Source organism: Neoarius graeffei, chromosome 1 (genome assembly GCF_027579695.1).
Source record: "Neoarius graeffei isolate fNeoGra1 chromosome 1, fNeoGra1.pri, whole genome shotgun sequence".
NCBI lineage: Eukaryota > Metazoa > Chordata > Actinopteri > Siluriformes > Ariidae > Neoarius > Neoarius graeffei.
The window spans coordinates 107,867,380-107,883,930 of NC_083569.1; the positions used below are offsets into that span (position 1 = coordinate 107,867,380).

The 16,551-nt window shown below is 41.4% G+C and overlaps 1 protein-coding gene across 1 annotated transcript in view; it reads left to right on the plus strand.

Moving 5' to 3' along the window:
• The window catches only part of dnm3b (dynamin 3b), a 98,390-nt gene that overhangs the window by 32,752 nt on the left and 49,087 nt on the right, over positions 1–16,551 (plus strand). The window contains exons 6-9 of the mRNA XM_060914232.1: positions 4,423–4,583; positions 6,636–6,778; positions 15,093–15,228; positions 15,523–15,590. Of these exons, the coding sequence (XP_060770215.1) occupies positions 4,423–4,583; positions 6,636–6,778; positions 15,093–15,228; positions 15,523–15,590 (508 nt within the window). The remainder of the gene's footprint in view (positions 1–4,422; positions 4,584–6,635; positions 6,779–15,092; positions 15,229–15,522; positions 15,591–16,551) is intronic.

Sequence of the window (16,551 nt, forward strand, 5' to 3'; positions counted from 1 at the left end):
TCAAATGTTGAAACTGAAATGTTTTTGTTTTTTGAAAAATACATGCTCATCTCATCTCATTATCTCTAGCCGCTTTATCCTTCTACAGGGTCGCAGGCAAGCTGGAGCCTATCCCAGCTGACTACGGGCGAAAGGCGGGGTACACCCTGGACAAGTCGCCAGGTCATCACAGGGCTGACACATAGACACAGACAACCATTCACACTCACATTCACACCTACGCTCAATTTAGAGTCACCAGTTAACCTAACCTGCATGTCTTTGGACTGTGGGGGAAACCGGAGCACCCGGAGGAAACCCACGCGGACACGGGGAGAACATGCAAACTCCACACAGAAAGGCCCTCACCGGCCCCGGGGCTCGAACCCAGGACCTTCTTGCTGTGAGGCGACAGCGCTAACCACTACACCACCGTGCCACCCCAAAAATACATGCTCATTTTTTAATTTGATATCAACAGCACATTGCAAAAAAAGTTGGGACAGGGGCATGTTTACCACTCTGTTGCATCACCTCTACTTTTATCAACACTCTGTAAATGTTTGGGAACTGAGGAGACCAATTGCTGTAGTTCTGAAAGAGAAATGTCCCATTCTTGCCTGATGTACAGTTTCAGTTGCTCAACAGTTCGGGGTCTCCTTTGTCAAATTTTGCACTTCATAATGCACCAAATGTTTTAAATAGGAGACAGGTCTGGACTGCAGCAAGCCAGTTTAGCACCCGGACTCTTTTACTACGAAAGAAGGAAGGCCTTCGCTGAAAAAGATTTTGTCTGGAAGGCAGCACAATACTCTGAAACGTGTCTATATCATTCAGCATTAATGATGCCTTCCCAGATGTACAAGCTACCAATGTCATGTGCACTAATGCACCCTCATACCATCACAGATGCTGGCTTTTGAGCTGTGCACTGATAACAAGCCGGATGGTCCCTCTCCTCTTTAGCCTGGAGGACATGGTGTCCATGATTTCTAAAAAGAATTTCTACTTTTGATTCATCAGACCTCAGGACAGTTTTCCACTTCTCCTCAGTCCATCGTAAAAGAGCTCGGGCCCAGAGAAGGTGGCGGTGTTTCTGGATACTGTTTAGATCTGGTTTTAACTTGCATTTGTGGATGCAGTAATTAACTGTTTTCACAGACGATGGTTTCCTGAAGTGTTCCTGAGCCCATGCAGTGATTTCCACTACAGACACGTGTCTGCTTTTAATGCAGCGTCTCCTGAGGGCCTGAAGATCACAGGCATCCAGTGTCAGTTTTCAGCCTTGTCTCTTGCATACAGAGATTTCTCCAGATTCTCTGAATCTTTTAATGATGTTATAAACCATAAATGACGTGATCCCCAAATTCTTTGCAGTTTTACATTGAGGAACGTTATTCTTAAATTGTTGCATTGTTTGCCCCCGCAGTCTTTCACAGAGCGGTGAACCCCTCCCCATCTTTACTTCTGAGAGACTCTGCCTCTCTGGGATGCTCTTTTTATACCCAATCATCTTACTGACCTGTTGACAATTAACTAAATTAGTGTTGTTTTTAACATTACACAACTTTTCAGTCTTTTGTTGCCCCTGTCCCAACTTTTCTGAAACGTGTTGCTGACATGAGGCGGCACGGTGGTGTAGTGGTTAGCGCTGTCGCCTCACAGCAAGAAGGTCCGGGTTCGAGCCCCGTGGCCTGTGAGGGCCTTTCTGTGTGGAGTTTGCATGTTCTCCCCGTGTCTGCGTGGGTTTCCTCCGGGTGCTCCGGTTTCCCCCACAGTCCAAAGACATGCAGGTTAGGTTAACTGGTGACTCTAAATTGACCGTAGGTGTGAATGTGAGTGTGAATGGTTGTCTGTGTCTATGTGTCAGCCCTGTGATGACCTGGCGACTTGCCCAGGGTGTACCCCACCTTTCGCCCGTAGTCAGCTGGGATAGGCTCCAGCTTGCCTGCGACCCTGTAGAACAGGATAAAGCGGCTAGAGATAATGAGATGAGATGAGGTGTTGCTAACATCAAATTCAAAATGAGGATATATTTTTCAAAAAACAATAAAATTTCTCAGTTTCAACATTTGATATCTTGTATGTCTTTGCCTTTGTACTATTTTCAATGAAATATAGGGTTTCTGTGATTTTGCAAATCTTCACATTCTGTTTTCATTGATGTTTTAGACAGCGTCCCAACTTTTTTTGGAATTGGGGTTGTATAAAGGTTGTAGACACAAATCTCAGCCTCGTACAACTTGTATGTGTATGAGGTACACACGCAAACTTAATATTGTGCACAAAACTCCCCCAAAAAACATTTAAGCTCAATAAGATCAATAAACTTGCTTTGTTGTTTTTCTGCAATTGCTCTTTAATGGTTCTGGGATTTGGGGCATCTCAACAACATAAAATACAAGGTTGACTCAATACCAATTAATGAATTACAGCTTTCAGATCACTTGGGGACATGCTGTTAAAGATAAGTAATAAGATAATAGGATCAAAGATGTTACAGAGAAGCCACCAACAGCAAAGCCCTGATGATTCAATTTCAGCAAACACAGAGCCGAGTTAACGCAGTGAATTCGTTTAGCACCTGCTGTGTGATTTACTGCAGCATGAAAATCACTTTGGGTAATATTTTGCATGCGCATATTAGTAAAGAAGCTTGACTTCATCAGTTGAAGACAAATGATTCCGTTTCCTAATCCTTAATACTGTAATGAGGGATTTTTATCTAAAAGGATGCCTTTGTGTCTCAAAAATGTCATGTTTCTCTAAATGGTTTCATGTTGGACACTTTCACACCTTGGACTCCCAACAGCATTTAAACACAACTTCACCAAAAATCATAATTACTCTGAGCTTATTAGTAAAATGTATATTCATTGTGTTTTATGTTTTAATTGTTGGTGTGTTTGAAAAGTTTGAGTGGCGTCATGAACATGCTTTCTACCTCTATTCTGCTTTAATCTTTAAGTATACGCCTAAGTCAGCATAACTGTACTTTGAGTTCAAAATGATAATAAAATAATAATTATTATAATTAATTATAAATGAGACAGGTTGTCTGTGTCTGTGTCAGCCCTGTGATGACCTGGCGACTTGTCCAGGGTGTACCCCGCCTTTCGCCCATAGTCAGCTGGGATAGGCTCCAGCTTGCCTGCGACCCTGTAGAAGGATAAAGCGGCTAGAGATAATGAGATGAGATGAGATAAATGAGACAGTCAGTGACGGTGTAGCTCACTCCGGCCCCATCTAGTTCAGAAAGAACGATCTAAAGTGGGCCACCTTGTGCAATAAATGTTGCAAGCTATATATAGAAGCGATTATATCCACCCTAGGAATACCGACCTATTTGCCAGAAAGAATCCAAAATGGCAAGGAATTGACCGAGAAGAAGTGATTTTTGTTGAACTGCTCATTAAGGCTTAATTAGTCCATAACTTCATTAATAACTGCAATGAAGCAAATCTGGGTAGAAGTTATATGCACTCTAGGTACCCCTACCTTCATGCCAGAAAGAATCAAAATCAGTGAAGAATTGAGGGAGAAGTGATTTGTGTGGAAACTACTCGATAGGGATTGATTAATTACTCCATATCTGCATTATTAATTGCAATTATGCAAATTTGGGTAGAAGTTACAGTATATGCACCCCAGGCAGACCTACTTTCCTGCCAAAAAGAATAAAAATCATTGAAGAACTGAGAGAGAAGAAGCAATTTTTGTGAAACGTGGACGCCGCCGGATGGACAACGGACAACGTGATGGCATAAACTCATCACCTGTCGGCTGGATGAGCTAACGGTCAAGTAACATTTGATTCATTTAGACTAGAATAATAATCCAATAATGTAAAATGAAAGCTAAAATATGAGATCACATCATACTTGGCTTTAAATTTATCAAGAGTCTCAGGAATTGTGGATGCAGGTAAATTATTCCAAGTCTTTATCGTTCTCAGGTAAAAGGAGTATTTTAAATATATTGTTCGATGTACTAAGTTGGTCAAAAAGCTGACAGTTAGGCCATCTGGATGCTCTTGTGTTACAAGACACTTCGGGTGGAAGACGAATGCCAAGATACCCTCGATCGGTCTTGTAGAACGTACACAATTGGTTGACAGATCTACGATGTTCCAAAGTGTCCCAACCCAGTGCTTTGATCATGGATGATACATAGCTGAAACGGGAATAATCACTAGAAACAAATTTAGCTGTGCTGCATTGAACCATTTCAATCTTATCGACATTGCACTGTGTGTAGGGATTCCATACACTACAAGCATACACGCCGCATGTCATTCATGCATTAATTCTTTGTAATTTCCTCAACACATGACTCAAATTAGTGCTTGTTATGTGCAATCTATTCTAATTAAAATCCTGCTCTTTTTCTTGCCTTCACACACCTCACACCTCATGCTGTTCTCTTTCTTGCCCGCTGTCTCAGGTTATATCGGGGTGGTGAACCGCAGTCAGAAGGACATTGAAGGAAAGAAGGACATTAAAGCAGCTCTGGCTGCAGAGAGGAAGTTCTTCCTATCTCATCCTTCATACAGACACCTGGCTGACAGCATGGGGACACCACATCTGCAAAAAACCCTCAACCAGGTAGCATCTAAAACGCCCTCCCAGCATGGTGATTTATGATATGACCTGTCTGTCCTGAAGACTTTGTCAGAAAACTTAAACCTCTGACTGTTACAAAGCTCTGACACTGGAGACTCCTTCCATAAATGTTAAATGTTTCCTTGCAGAAAACTTCACCATGTCACAGATTGCAGGTTTATGTCGCACGTCTGCTGGACAAGTCCCTGAGCTGTTACTATAGAAACGACAACATATTAGGATGAGTGCGTTTAATATTTATCAGTTATTCACCAAAGGCAAAGTGAATATTGGTCAATAATAACCGAGATGAAGTTGAGGTTATTATTAACTACTTATTAACTGAGTGTGAGGTCTTTGTAAGAAAATACCAGACCAAGGTCTTGACAGTATGGAACAGGCCGTACAAAAAGATCTCTGTCTGATATTTTCCTGTAAAGACTGAGCAGGCGAGGTCAATAAGTTTATTATATGGCTGCTTTTTTTATTTCTAAGATTAAAATAGACGGTCATTATAATGAGGCGTGACGCTGTTTTCAGTCACAGTAGATTTGTATGCAGTAGAATGTTACAATAGTGCTTTACTGCAGAACTTTACAGTAGAGCTTTGCAGTAGAACTTTCCAATATCACTTTACAGTAGAATCTTACAACAAAACTTTGCTGTAGAACTATACAGGAAAACTTTATAGTACAACTTTGCAGTAGAACTTTACAGGAGAACTATACAATAAAACTTTGCAGTAGAATGTTACACTAGTGCTTTACAGTAGAACTTTGCAGTAGAACTTTACAATATGACTTTACATTAGAATCTTACAACAAAACTTTGCTGTAGAACTTTCCAATATCACTTTACAGTAGAATCTTGCAACAAAACTTTTTGCAGTACAACTTTGCTGTAGAACTTTGCAGTAGAATCTTACAACAAAACTTTGCTGTAGAACTTTGCAGTAGAACATTCCAATATCACTTTATAGTAGAATCTTACAACAAAACTTTGCTATAGAACTATACAGTAAAACTATAGGGTACAACTTTGCAGTAGAACTTTACAGGAGAACTACAATAAAACTTTGCAGTAGGATGTTACAGTAGTGCTTTACAGTAGAACTTTACAGTAGTGCACTGCAAGAGAACTTTTCAGTATCACTTTACAGTTTCAGTCACAACATATTAACATAGCTGAGTCACGCATGCAGAATAAACAGCTAGCTGACTCTTGTTTGTCTTTTGTGTTTCTCACATTTTGGATTCCATTGTTATTTCCAATTCATCCTTTTTTTCTTTTTTTTTGTTGTTTTGTTTGTTTTGCAAGATTGAAAGCTGGCACCTTGGAAAGACAGTCCGTAATCACCCACGGGCATTATGGGAAAATATTGACCACCACGGAACCAGTCAGAGCACACGATTTTACCGGAAGTAGCTCATGCCTTATATAAATCACCTATATTCACTGAGCCTAAGGCGGATAATTATTTTAGTATAAATACACTGGTGGTTATTAATTTAATTTAATTTTATTTTTTTTAAATCACATTAAAAAAAAATTTATTTAAACTTCAAAAGCGGAATGTAAATGTAATAACGGTGTGGCGCAGACGCTAAGTCACACTTTGTTTTGAAATTGATAAATAAACCACAATTTCACCTTACATTTGAATAGCTTTAGACCAAACTTCGTAGCATCTCTAGCGCTTTTAGGAACAGAATTTTCTTTCCTAATTTGTAATTCTTCCTGACTTACTGTACAGTGACGAAGCGATCGGCCACCATTTTGCTGAGTCGCCCGAGGTGATTATCGAGAAATCGTCCAAATTTCTCAACCAATCAGCATGCGCGATTTCCTTTAATCATGTCCATATTTATACTAAAAACCTGTTATTTCGGTCAGAGCTGCTCTTATAGAAAACTAATCACCTTTTGCGATCCAGTAGCTCTGTGGTATCACAAATAAACTCAGTGCTAGGCTTCCATAAAAACAGAATTTTACATAATTGTTCTGAACATGAATCAGGTTTTCTGGATTTATTTATTTATTTTTTTATCTCCACAGCAACTGACCAATCACATCCGGGACACGCTGCCTGCGTTTCGGAGTAAACTTCAATCTCAGCTTCTCGCTCTGGACAAGGAGGCCGAGGAATATCGGCACTTCAGACCTGATGATCCGTCACGCAAGACTAAAGCCCTGCTACAGTAGGTTCCTTAAAACACTTTTTAATTTAGATTTTACAGCTTAGCAGTATTTTGTTTTTTATATTATCGTTAGGATATCATTTCATATTCTTTTAATTTATGTATGATATTTTAAGTGCATTTGATCATATATGCATGTAAAACAAAGACAAAGACAACCATTCACACTCGCGGTCAATTTAGAGTCACCAGTTAACCTAACCTGCATGTCTTTGGACTGTGGGGGAAACCGGAGCACCCGGAGGAAACCCACGCGGACACGGGGAGAACATGCAAACTCCGCACAGAAAGGCCCTCGCCAGCCACGGGGCTTGAACCCGGACCTTCTTGCTGTGAGGCGACAGCACTAACCAGTACACCACCGTGCCGCCCAATAAACTTTTATTATTATTATTATTATTATTCCTCCTACACAGGACTGTTCACATACATTCACCATGTGCTGTTACTATACAAACAGTGTACAGATACATGTACTGAATATACAGTTGAGAGTATAATATTGTAGTAGTAGTCGTTATCCACTGAGACTCCCATGATGCACTGTGGCTATTGAATCCTGTATATAGTGATAAATAATGTGATATCGTTTCAGTTCAAGGTTAATATAACAATGTAATTATACTAAGTTTTTAAAATGTGGTATTAAGATATGCTTGAGAAAATGGTGTGTGGGGGGTGTTGTTTTCTTAGCAGGTTGCAGTTTCTGTGTTGAAGGTTTTTAAGGCGTATTAACTTTCGACTTTCTTGGCGGAATCCGAGCAGACAGGTCACACTTCCAATAATAGACGACTATTCAGTTACTAAGTGGCCATTTCTTCCAGGAAACTAGCCAAAGTTGTTAGAAATTGTTAAACGAAATCTCCATGTGATGATCAAAACACTTTAGATTGTGTTTGTGTTTATTAAATCGATTTAAATACTTGTAAACAGCTACATAAAGTGCTACATACAATATCTTGCAAAAGTATTCATCCCCCTTGATGTTCGTCCTGTTTACACGCTGGAATTAAAATGGATTTTTGGAGGGTTAGCACCATTTGATTTCCACAACATGCCGACCACTTTAAAGGTGCACATTATTATTTTTTTTTATTGTGACACAAACAATAATTAAGATGAAAAAACAGAAATCTGGAGTGTGCATATGTATTCACCCCCAAGTCAATACTTTGTAGAGCCACCTTTTGCTGTAATTACAGCTGCAAGTCTCATCTGTGTTAGCTTGGCACATCTAGCCACTGGGATTTTTGCCCATTCCTCAAGGCAAAACCGCTCCAACTCCTTCAAGTTTAGATGGATTGCGTTGGTGTACAGCAATCTTCAAGTTATGCTACAGGTTCTCAATTGGACTGAGGTCTGGGCTTTAACTAGGGCCTAGTTAAAGCCCAGACCTCAGTCCAATTGAGTTTCCCAAACTTTTTTGGCCGCGCACCCCCTTCTATACTCCAACCAGGTTGACGCACCCCCAGTTCCCCAGTTTCAAAAAACACACGCTTTCTTATAAAGGCAGCATCTTTAATCGTGCTAAAATGATAACGAACATCATTTGCCACACCTGCAGAAAACCACAAAAGCAAAAAAAAAACCCACCAAAGCTTTCTTACAAAGGCAGCACGTCGTGCTCGAATGAGAACATCGAATCACATTAACATATTATGCGCTCTCGTATTTGAATTAGATAGAATTTGATTGAAATGTAACAGTTTTAAAACATTGCAACACGGTAAATGCGCAAATTCATTACAAAGGGAGATCACATCAAGGCATGTAGTCTACCAGCCAGATATGGGGAAAATATATGATTTTCATCCGTGTTTAAAACACTAGCAACACAACCCTGTCATTACAAGGTTATGAAAATGAATTGAGGGCCGGCAGAACAAAAAATCCTCTTGCACCGTTCCTTCAAAAATGTACCGGACATGGACCAGAAGATTGGCCAGATTTGCCACATCTGTAGACTTGTCAATTTGCAGGGAGTAAAATTCATTTTGTCTCACACGGCTGACCAAAGTGGCCAGGATGTCTTCAGACATTGCATCAATGCGCCTTGACACAGTGTTATTTGACACTGGAATGAGACCTAATTTTTTTGCTTCTCTCACGCCAATCACGCACCCCACAATATCTTTGGCGATGTCCAAACACACATCTTCAGGAAGTGTGTGAGGCAGCCCCTTCTTCGCTATTCTGTAGCTGACCAAATATGGCGCTCTTAACCTTCATCCTACCAAGTGGGGTCCATCTGGACCCCACACCTATATGTTTGTTTGCCATTTTAAAAATATGTGACATACTGCCTCACCGTTTTATGAATTTGTCGGAATTTATGTCTTAATTAAAACACTAAAGCACTGGAAGATCAGCTTTTTGCATTGTGAAGGTATAATTAATTTGTTACTGGGGTCCAACCGGACCCCAGAGTAAAGTTTATCTGTCTTTCATTTTATAATTGAATAGCACACTGAAAGTTAACTTCATTTATTTCTTTTATGTTCCATAATGAAACTACCAAGGCATTCCTTCTTGGGGTCCGTGTGGACCCCACTGCTGCAATAAGCACAGGCTGCAAAACAAAAGCCCTAAATTATTTTACAATTACTTTTTTGTTTTAAATTCTGTAAGAAAAGACCTAAGTTGTAATCCAGAATGTTTTACAGCTGCATGAGCTGCAAAAATCATGTATATAATGCCAATTTTTTTTGTGGCGCTATAATTTGCTAGATGTATGCTAGTTATTGCAATATTATTGCAATGTTATTGTATTTATAATACATCATTGATATTCAGCCATAGTGGATTTTGTTCTTCAATAAAGTTATGTCTGTTTGCTGCATTGAATTGGTTCTTACTGCATTGATTTCAAGGTATTCCCTCCTGGGGTCCATACGGACCCCGCCTGGTAGTTTGTGTATGTAAAATTGGCTGGTAGGATGAAGGTTAAGTGTGTTCTTTATGCCTTGGGCCTTTTAGTGTATTGCTGTTATTAATACAAGATGTTCTGAACAAAACTTATCTGGTGATTTTTGTCTTTATAAGCTTTAATTTTAAAGAAAAGTATTGGGGTCCAAACGGACCCCACATGGTAAGATTAAGGTGTAAAATAGCATGGTAGGATGAGGGTAATGCATCTTTTGTAGAGCCACATGAATGAAACTCTATTTGTTTTTGGCCGTTTTGTAACTCCTCCAATTTATTTCTGAAAAACGTAAGTGGTTTTTGACTTGCGTGTGCATGCTTTGTGTGAAGGTGGCGACACATAATACCTTGGTCACAACCGGCTGTACGTGCTCCTACGGCCGGTCTACGTGCAAGAAACGCACAGAGGGCGTGCGTGTGACGTGCTGATTTTCGAGCCGTAGACTGGCCGCAGACCGGCCGCAGAGGTTCTTTGTCATGTCAAACAAACTCTACGGGCGCTTACATTTTTTTCAGGTTGCAAGACAAACTTACGGCCAATGTGCATCTTTCTCCATGAACAAAAAAAAAACGCAGCGATTTGGGAAACACCAAAAATCGCACGGCCAAAAAATCGTACGTCCGGTTGTGACCTAGGCTTAAGAGGGCTTCAGGCAGCTGTTCGCTAGCACTTCGCCGCACACTACACACTGTGGTTTGGGACAGTGTGTGTCGCCGATCCAAGTGAAGCCCAGACCCAGATAATTGTCATCGTATTTCCTCCTTTTTTTCCCTGTCTGATTTTCATCTTCACGTCATTTACCCTGCTGCAATCTCCTTTACTCCCTTTCCTCCGTCTCTTTGCCTGCACTCCGAATTTCTTCTCCCACATCCGCTGCAATCCCGTCTCCCTCTCTTCTCTCCTCCTCACCAATTGCCCCCGATTCCTCCCTATCTGTTGGGGTTTCTCCTCCTTCATCCCTGATTTGTGGTGGCGCATTTAGTTTTGCCGATTTCAACCAGTTGAGCATCGCGAATGAATGAATGAATGAATGAATGAAGCCACAAACTACTGCAAAACCGTTATGGTGTAGAAGAAGAGTTAAAAATTGCCATTACATTTTTTATCTTGCGCACCCCCTAGTGGCAGCTCGCGCACCCCCGGGGGTGCGCACACCACACTTTGGGAAACCCTGAACTAGGCCATTCCAAGACATTTAAATGTTTCCCTTTAAACCACTTCAGTGTAGCTTTAGCAGTATGTTTCAGGTCATTGTCCTGCTGGAATGTGAACCTTCATCCCAGTTTTAAACCTCTGGCCGACTCAAACAGATTTTCCTCCAGAATTGCCCTGTATTTAGTGTTCTCTATCTTTCCTTAAGTCCTGACCAGCTTTCCAGTCCCTGCAGATGAAAAATATCCCCCCAGCATGATGCTGCCACCACCATGCTTCATGGTGTTCTCAGGGTGTTTGGTTTGTGTCACACATCGTATTTCCCATGATGGCTAAAAAGATCAATTTTAGTCTTATTTGACCAGAGACTCTTCTTCCATATGTTTGGGGAGTCTGCTACATTCTGTTGGGCAAACTCCAAACGTGTTTTCCTATTTTTTCTATAAGCAGTGGATTTTTTTCTGGCCACTCTTCCATAAAGCCCCACTCTGTGGAGTGTAGGGCTTAAAGTGGTCCTATGGACAGATACTCCCATCTCCACTGTGGATCTTTGCAGCTCCTTCAATGTTATCTTTGGTGTCTTTGTTGCATCTCTGATTTAATGCCCTCCTTGCCCAGTCTGTGAGTTTTAGTGGGCAGGGCCTTCTCTTGTCAGGTTTGTAGTGGTGCCATATTCTTTCCATTTTGCTTTAATGGATTTAACGGTGCTCCATGGGATATTCAAAGTTTGGGATATTGTTTTAATGACCGAACCCTGATCTTTACATCTCCACAACTTTGTCTCTGACCTGTTTGGAGGCTCCTTGGTTTTCATGTTGCTTGCTTAATAGTGTTGCAGAGTCAGGGTCCTTCCAGAACAGGTTGATTTATACAGACATCATGCGACAGATCATGCAGCACTTTGATTGCACACAGGTGGACCTTACTCAACTAATTGTGACTTATGAAGTTAATTGGTTGGACCAGCTCATATTTAGGGGATTCATACGAAAGGGGGCGAATACCTATGCACACTCCAGATTTCTGTTTTAATATCTTAATTATTGTTTGTGTCACAATAAAAAAAAATAAAAATTCACCTTTTAAATCTGTAGGCATGTTGTGTAAATCAAATGGTGCTAACCCCCCAAAAATCCATTTTAATTCCAGTTTGTAATGCAACAAAACGGGACAAACACCAAGGGGGATGAATACTTTTGCAGGACACTGTACATGTAATACAGTAGTCATTCGTTCATTAATATTATTGTCCAAGACCTTCATGCTGTCTCAGTAAAACAGGGAAGTGAGTGAGGTAGATTACTTTCTCAAGATATTATTCAATTACAGATGCACTGGATGTTATTAAAGGTGTTACAGAAACATGAATACTGAATACTGATTAATTTTCAGGGAGAGTGTCGCAGGATCTGTTTGCCTTCTCATTTAAATAATAATTTAAAAAAAAAAGTTATTCAGTAATATGAATTGCCTCCCAATGTCCACATAAGCGAGCCGAATCAAAGAGTCAACTCCTATATAGACACGTAGACGAGAGGTAAAACTGAGGATTCGTGTTATCATGCTGCACTTCTGACCTCACACAGAGTCAGTGTAAAGATACTGTGTTATATTGAAATGAAAGCAAGATAATTCATCTAAACATTTTCAAGATCTTTAGTGATAAAGCAGGGGTCCTCAACCTTTTCTACTTTAAGGCCCACCTATTCACAAATTGGGGCCCACTGGAAAAAGATCCCCAATTATTTTGGCTCATCTATTCTATTAGAATCTAATAATCTATTGTAAAGTGTATTAATGGGATGCAACATAACTCCCTGTTACAGATGGGAGTCCAGGAATTAAATAAATGCAATAAAAACAAACTGTTTGTAGATATCATATTTAAAACTGTATGGATGTACCAGAGGCCAAAATAAAACCATACATGCAGGACATTCTCAGTCAAAAGGGATTAATGATCCAAAAGTGGAGTCTGGTCGATTAACACAAGAACTTATTGCCATGTTTGTGTCCAGTAAACAAGCAAGTTATTAAAATTAAGAAGTGGATATAGAAAGCACTTAATGGGGTAGATCCAGTGCCCCCCCCCCCCGCCGGCGCCGACCCCCCCCCCCCCCCCCGCCCGTCTTGTTTTTTTTTTCAGGGTTTTTTTTTTGGGGGACCTTTTTTTTTGTGGGACCGGGGTTTTTTTTTCGCGCTCGTGCTCCCCCCCCCCCCCCCCCCCCCGTGTTGGGCTCTGTATTAGCCAACAGAATGTTAACAGCTTTACATGGTCGTTTAAACATTTTTCGTCATGTGTTGTACTTCGCGGACACGGCCCGTTATAAATTTGCTGTTACCAGAATGGCAATGATCAAGTCGTAATGTATTACTTAAGACTCTGTGTAATGTCATAGTAGTGCAGTACTATGCACGGGCGCAGATAGAGGGTGGGACGGGTGGGATTCGTCCCACCCAGATTTAAATTCACCTCGTTCTGTCCCCCCCACTTATAGGGAGGAAAAAATGTCTATGCTGTCTTTCTTTGCATAAGGCAAACCTCACGGAAAAATCAAAAGACTAATTACCATTCGGTTTATTGAGGTGCACAGCAGTGTATACATAGTTGCAACAACTCGCATAAAACAAAACAAAGACTGATATTCGGTTGGTTGAGCTGCGCAGACTGCACAGGTTGCGAGCTCGAGCTTGGTTGCTATGGTTACCCACAACAAGTTTGACAGGCATATCGGGGTTGGGGTTGGTTTGCTGGCAGCTTTGTCCCCCCCAGTTCAAAAGCGTATCTGCGCCCCTGGTACTATGGTAGTAAAGTCTTTTTGATGACTAGTACAACGTTCCGCTGGCGGGATTGTGCATATTATGGGGCTACGACAAGTTAGGCGCACACACACACTGATGACGTCACCCGCGCAACTTTGGTATTGGGCTTCCCCATCCAAAATGTTCACACACACCCCCACCCACCCGTCTTGTTTTTTCTTTCGGGGGGTTTTTTGGGGGGACCTTTTTTTTGGGGGGGGACAGTCCGTTCCCCCCCCCGCGCGATACCGCCCTGGGCGGCTGCCCGGTCGGCAGATCCTTATATGCTAACAAAGAAGGATTTTTCTTATGAGTTGGAAAGTTATCCATCCGTTGAGTTCCCCGACATTTCAAACTACCTGTTGCTGCAGACATTGTTCTACACGGACACACAGATGAAAACCTGGAAGAGCATGGAGGAGAACAACTTTTTATATGTGTGACTGGGTTAAAGATCTGGAGATCAGGACAGTACAAGATAAATCCTGTATTGTATTGTATATACCCAGGTACGGAGGCATTTCTGGGCTTTTTGTATGCGTCTTTGTGAGGGTTGCTACTGTAGAACGCTACAAGTTTTAGTATCAGGTGTAAACAAACCACAGCCGCTCAATTCTCAATCTTCCCTGCTCTTCTCTTCCAGGTAAATCATTCACGAAGATCCACAGAAACACCTTTAAAGACCTGGGTATTACACGTATTAGTTTACAATACGGCAACTGCAATCAGACAGGAAATAAAAACACACCTGATGACTTAAGCGGCTCCTGAACTTCAAAACATCATGAAATAACAGAAAATGGTGAAAAACATAATTTGTAAATCCAAATGAAATAAATCGGAGGAAGTTACAAACCTTTCACGAAGTGATCACTGCAAACTCGAGCGTTCTTCAACTCCATCACAGTGAAAGATTCAAGAGCCACCTTTCTCGTCATCTGTTTGGTAAAATCCTTTTCCCTTTCACCCTTTATTACTTCACGGGGAACCCGGAAGAAACTTTTATCAGTTTCACGGTTTGTTTGATTCAAGCAGCACAAAACAGCACAAGCGTAGGGCATTTTAACGGCTAGCAAGGCATCCCAGTGATAGTAACACTTTGTGAACAGTGAGCTCAGCTGACCACCACTTCATGTCTTGCATACCTAATGAGGTGGATGTGACGTCGGCTGCAACCCAGCAATTGTACCCGACTAAAAATTAGCTTCAACTTGGAAAAAAGATCCACGGCACACTAGATGGTGCTTTGTGGCCCACTAATGGGCCGTGGCCCAGTGGTTGAGAAACACTGACTTCAAGGACGTAGGGGAGAGTGAGAATTATCCTAAAACTGCATGTATACTTTATTATAAACATGAAAGAGTTACAAGTGCACTTTTATCATTCACTATGTGGAATTTTATTTGAAGGTATCTGAGGTGTGTGTGTTTATTCCAGAATGGTGCAGCAGTTTGCAGTGGACTTTGAGAAGCGGATTGAAGGATCAGGTGATCAGGTGGACACAGTTGAACTGTCAGGAGGAGCCAAGATCAACCGCATCTTCCACGAACGCTTCCCTTTTGAACTGGTCAAGGTAAGTCACTTCAATCTTTTCATGTCCATGTGATCAAAGCCTTCGGGAAGTGAAATGTGAGAAATCTGTATCTGGGAACTCTGGCTCTGAAGAATGAATCTGAGAATGTACAAGATGGAAAGAAAAGTACAATGTGAAGCATCCAGAATCAAAATCAGTTAATAATAATAATCATAACCTCATGAGCATTTACTCGATGATGATGATGATGATCTCCTGCTGTTAAATGAGATGAGACCTGTTTGTTCTATGATTGTCTGAAATCTTGTCTGTGCATCCGCACTTGACCCACAGATGGAGTGTGATGACAAAGAGATGCGCCGGGAGATCAGCTACGCTATCAAAAACATTCATGGCATCAGGTGATGAATGAATAAAGTTTATCTTGAAATGTTCAGGCATCAAATTAATCCTGTTACTAGCAAGCGACAGTAATAAAATCCACCTATTAGTGAAGTTGCATCATCTCACGCTGAAAAAATGAGAAAAATCCAACCTTTAATTGAAATGAATTTATTCAGAAAAAAAACCCCAGATCCCTTATCAAGAAATAATTAGTTTCAACAAAGGTTTATGTGCCAAAAATATTGGCATCCCTGCAATTTAATACTTTGTACACCCTCCCTTTGCCAGTAAAACAGCACTGAGTCTCTCCTATAACATTTTATAATGTTGGAGATACAGAGCAGGGCGTCTGAGACTGCTCCTCTTTACACAGTTTCTCCAGATCATCCAGGGTCCTCGGCCCTCTCTTGTGCTTTCTCCTCTTCAGCTAACCCCATAGGTTTTCACTGGGGTTCAGCTCAGGGGATTGAGATGGCCAGGGCAGAAGCTTGATTCTGTGCTCAGCAAGCCATTTTTGTGTTGATTTGGACATCCTGCTGGAAGATTCAGTGATGACCCAGGTTTAGTTTCCTGGCAGAGGCAGCCAGATTCTGATTTAAAATGTTCTAGTATTTCATGGGGCGACATGGTGGTGTAGTGGTTAGCACTGTCACCTCACAGAAAGAAGGTTCTGGACTTGAGCCCAGCAACCGGCGAGGGCCTTTCTGTGTGGAGTTTGCATGTTCTCCCCGTGTCTGCGTGGGTTTCCTCCGGGTTTCTTCCGGTTTCCCTCACAGTCCAAAGGCATGCAGGTTCAGCTAATTGGTGGCTCTAAATTGACCGTAGGTGTGAATGTGAGCGTGAATGGTTGTCTGTGTCTGTCAGCCCTGCGATGACCTGGTGACTTGTCCAGGGTGTACCCCGCCTCTCGCCCATAGTCAGCTGAGATAGGCTCCAGCTTGCCTGCGACCCTGTAGGACAGGAAAAGTGGCTACAGAT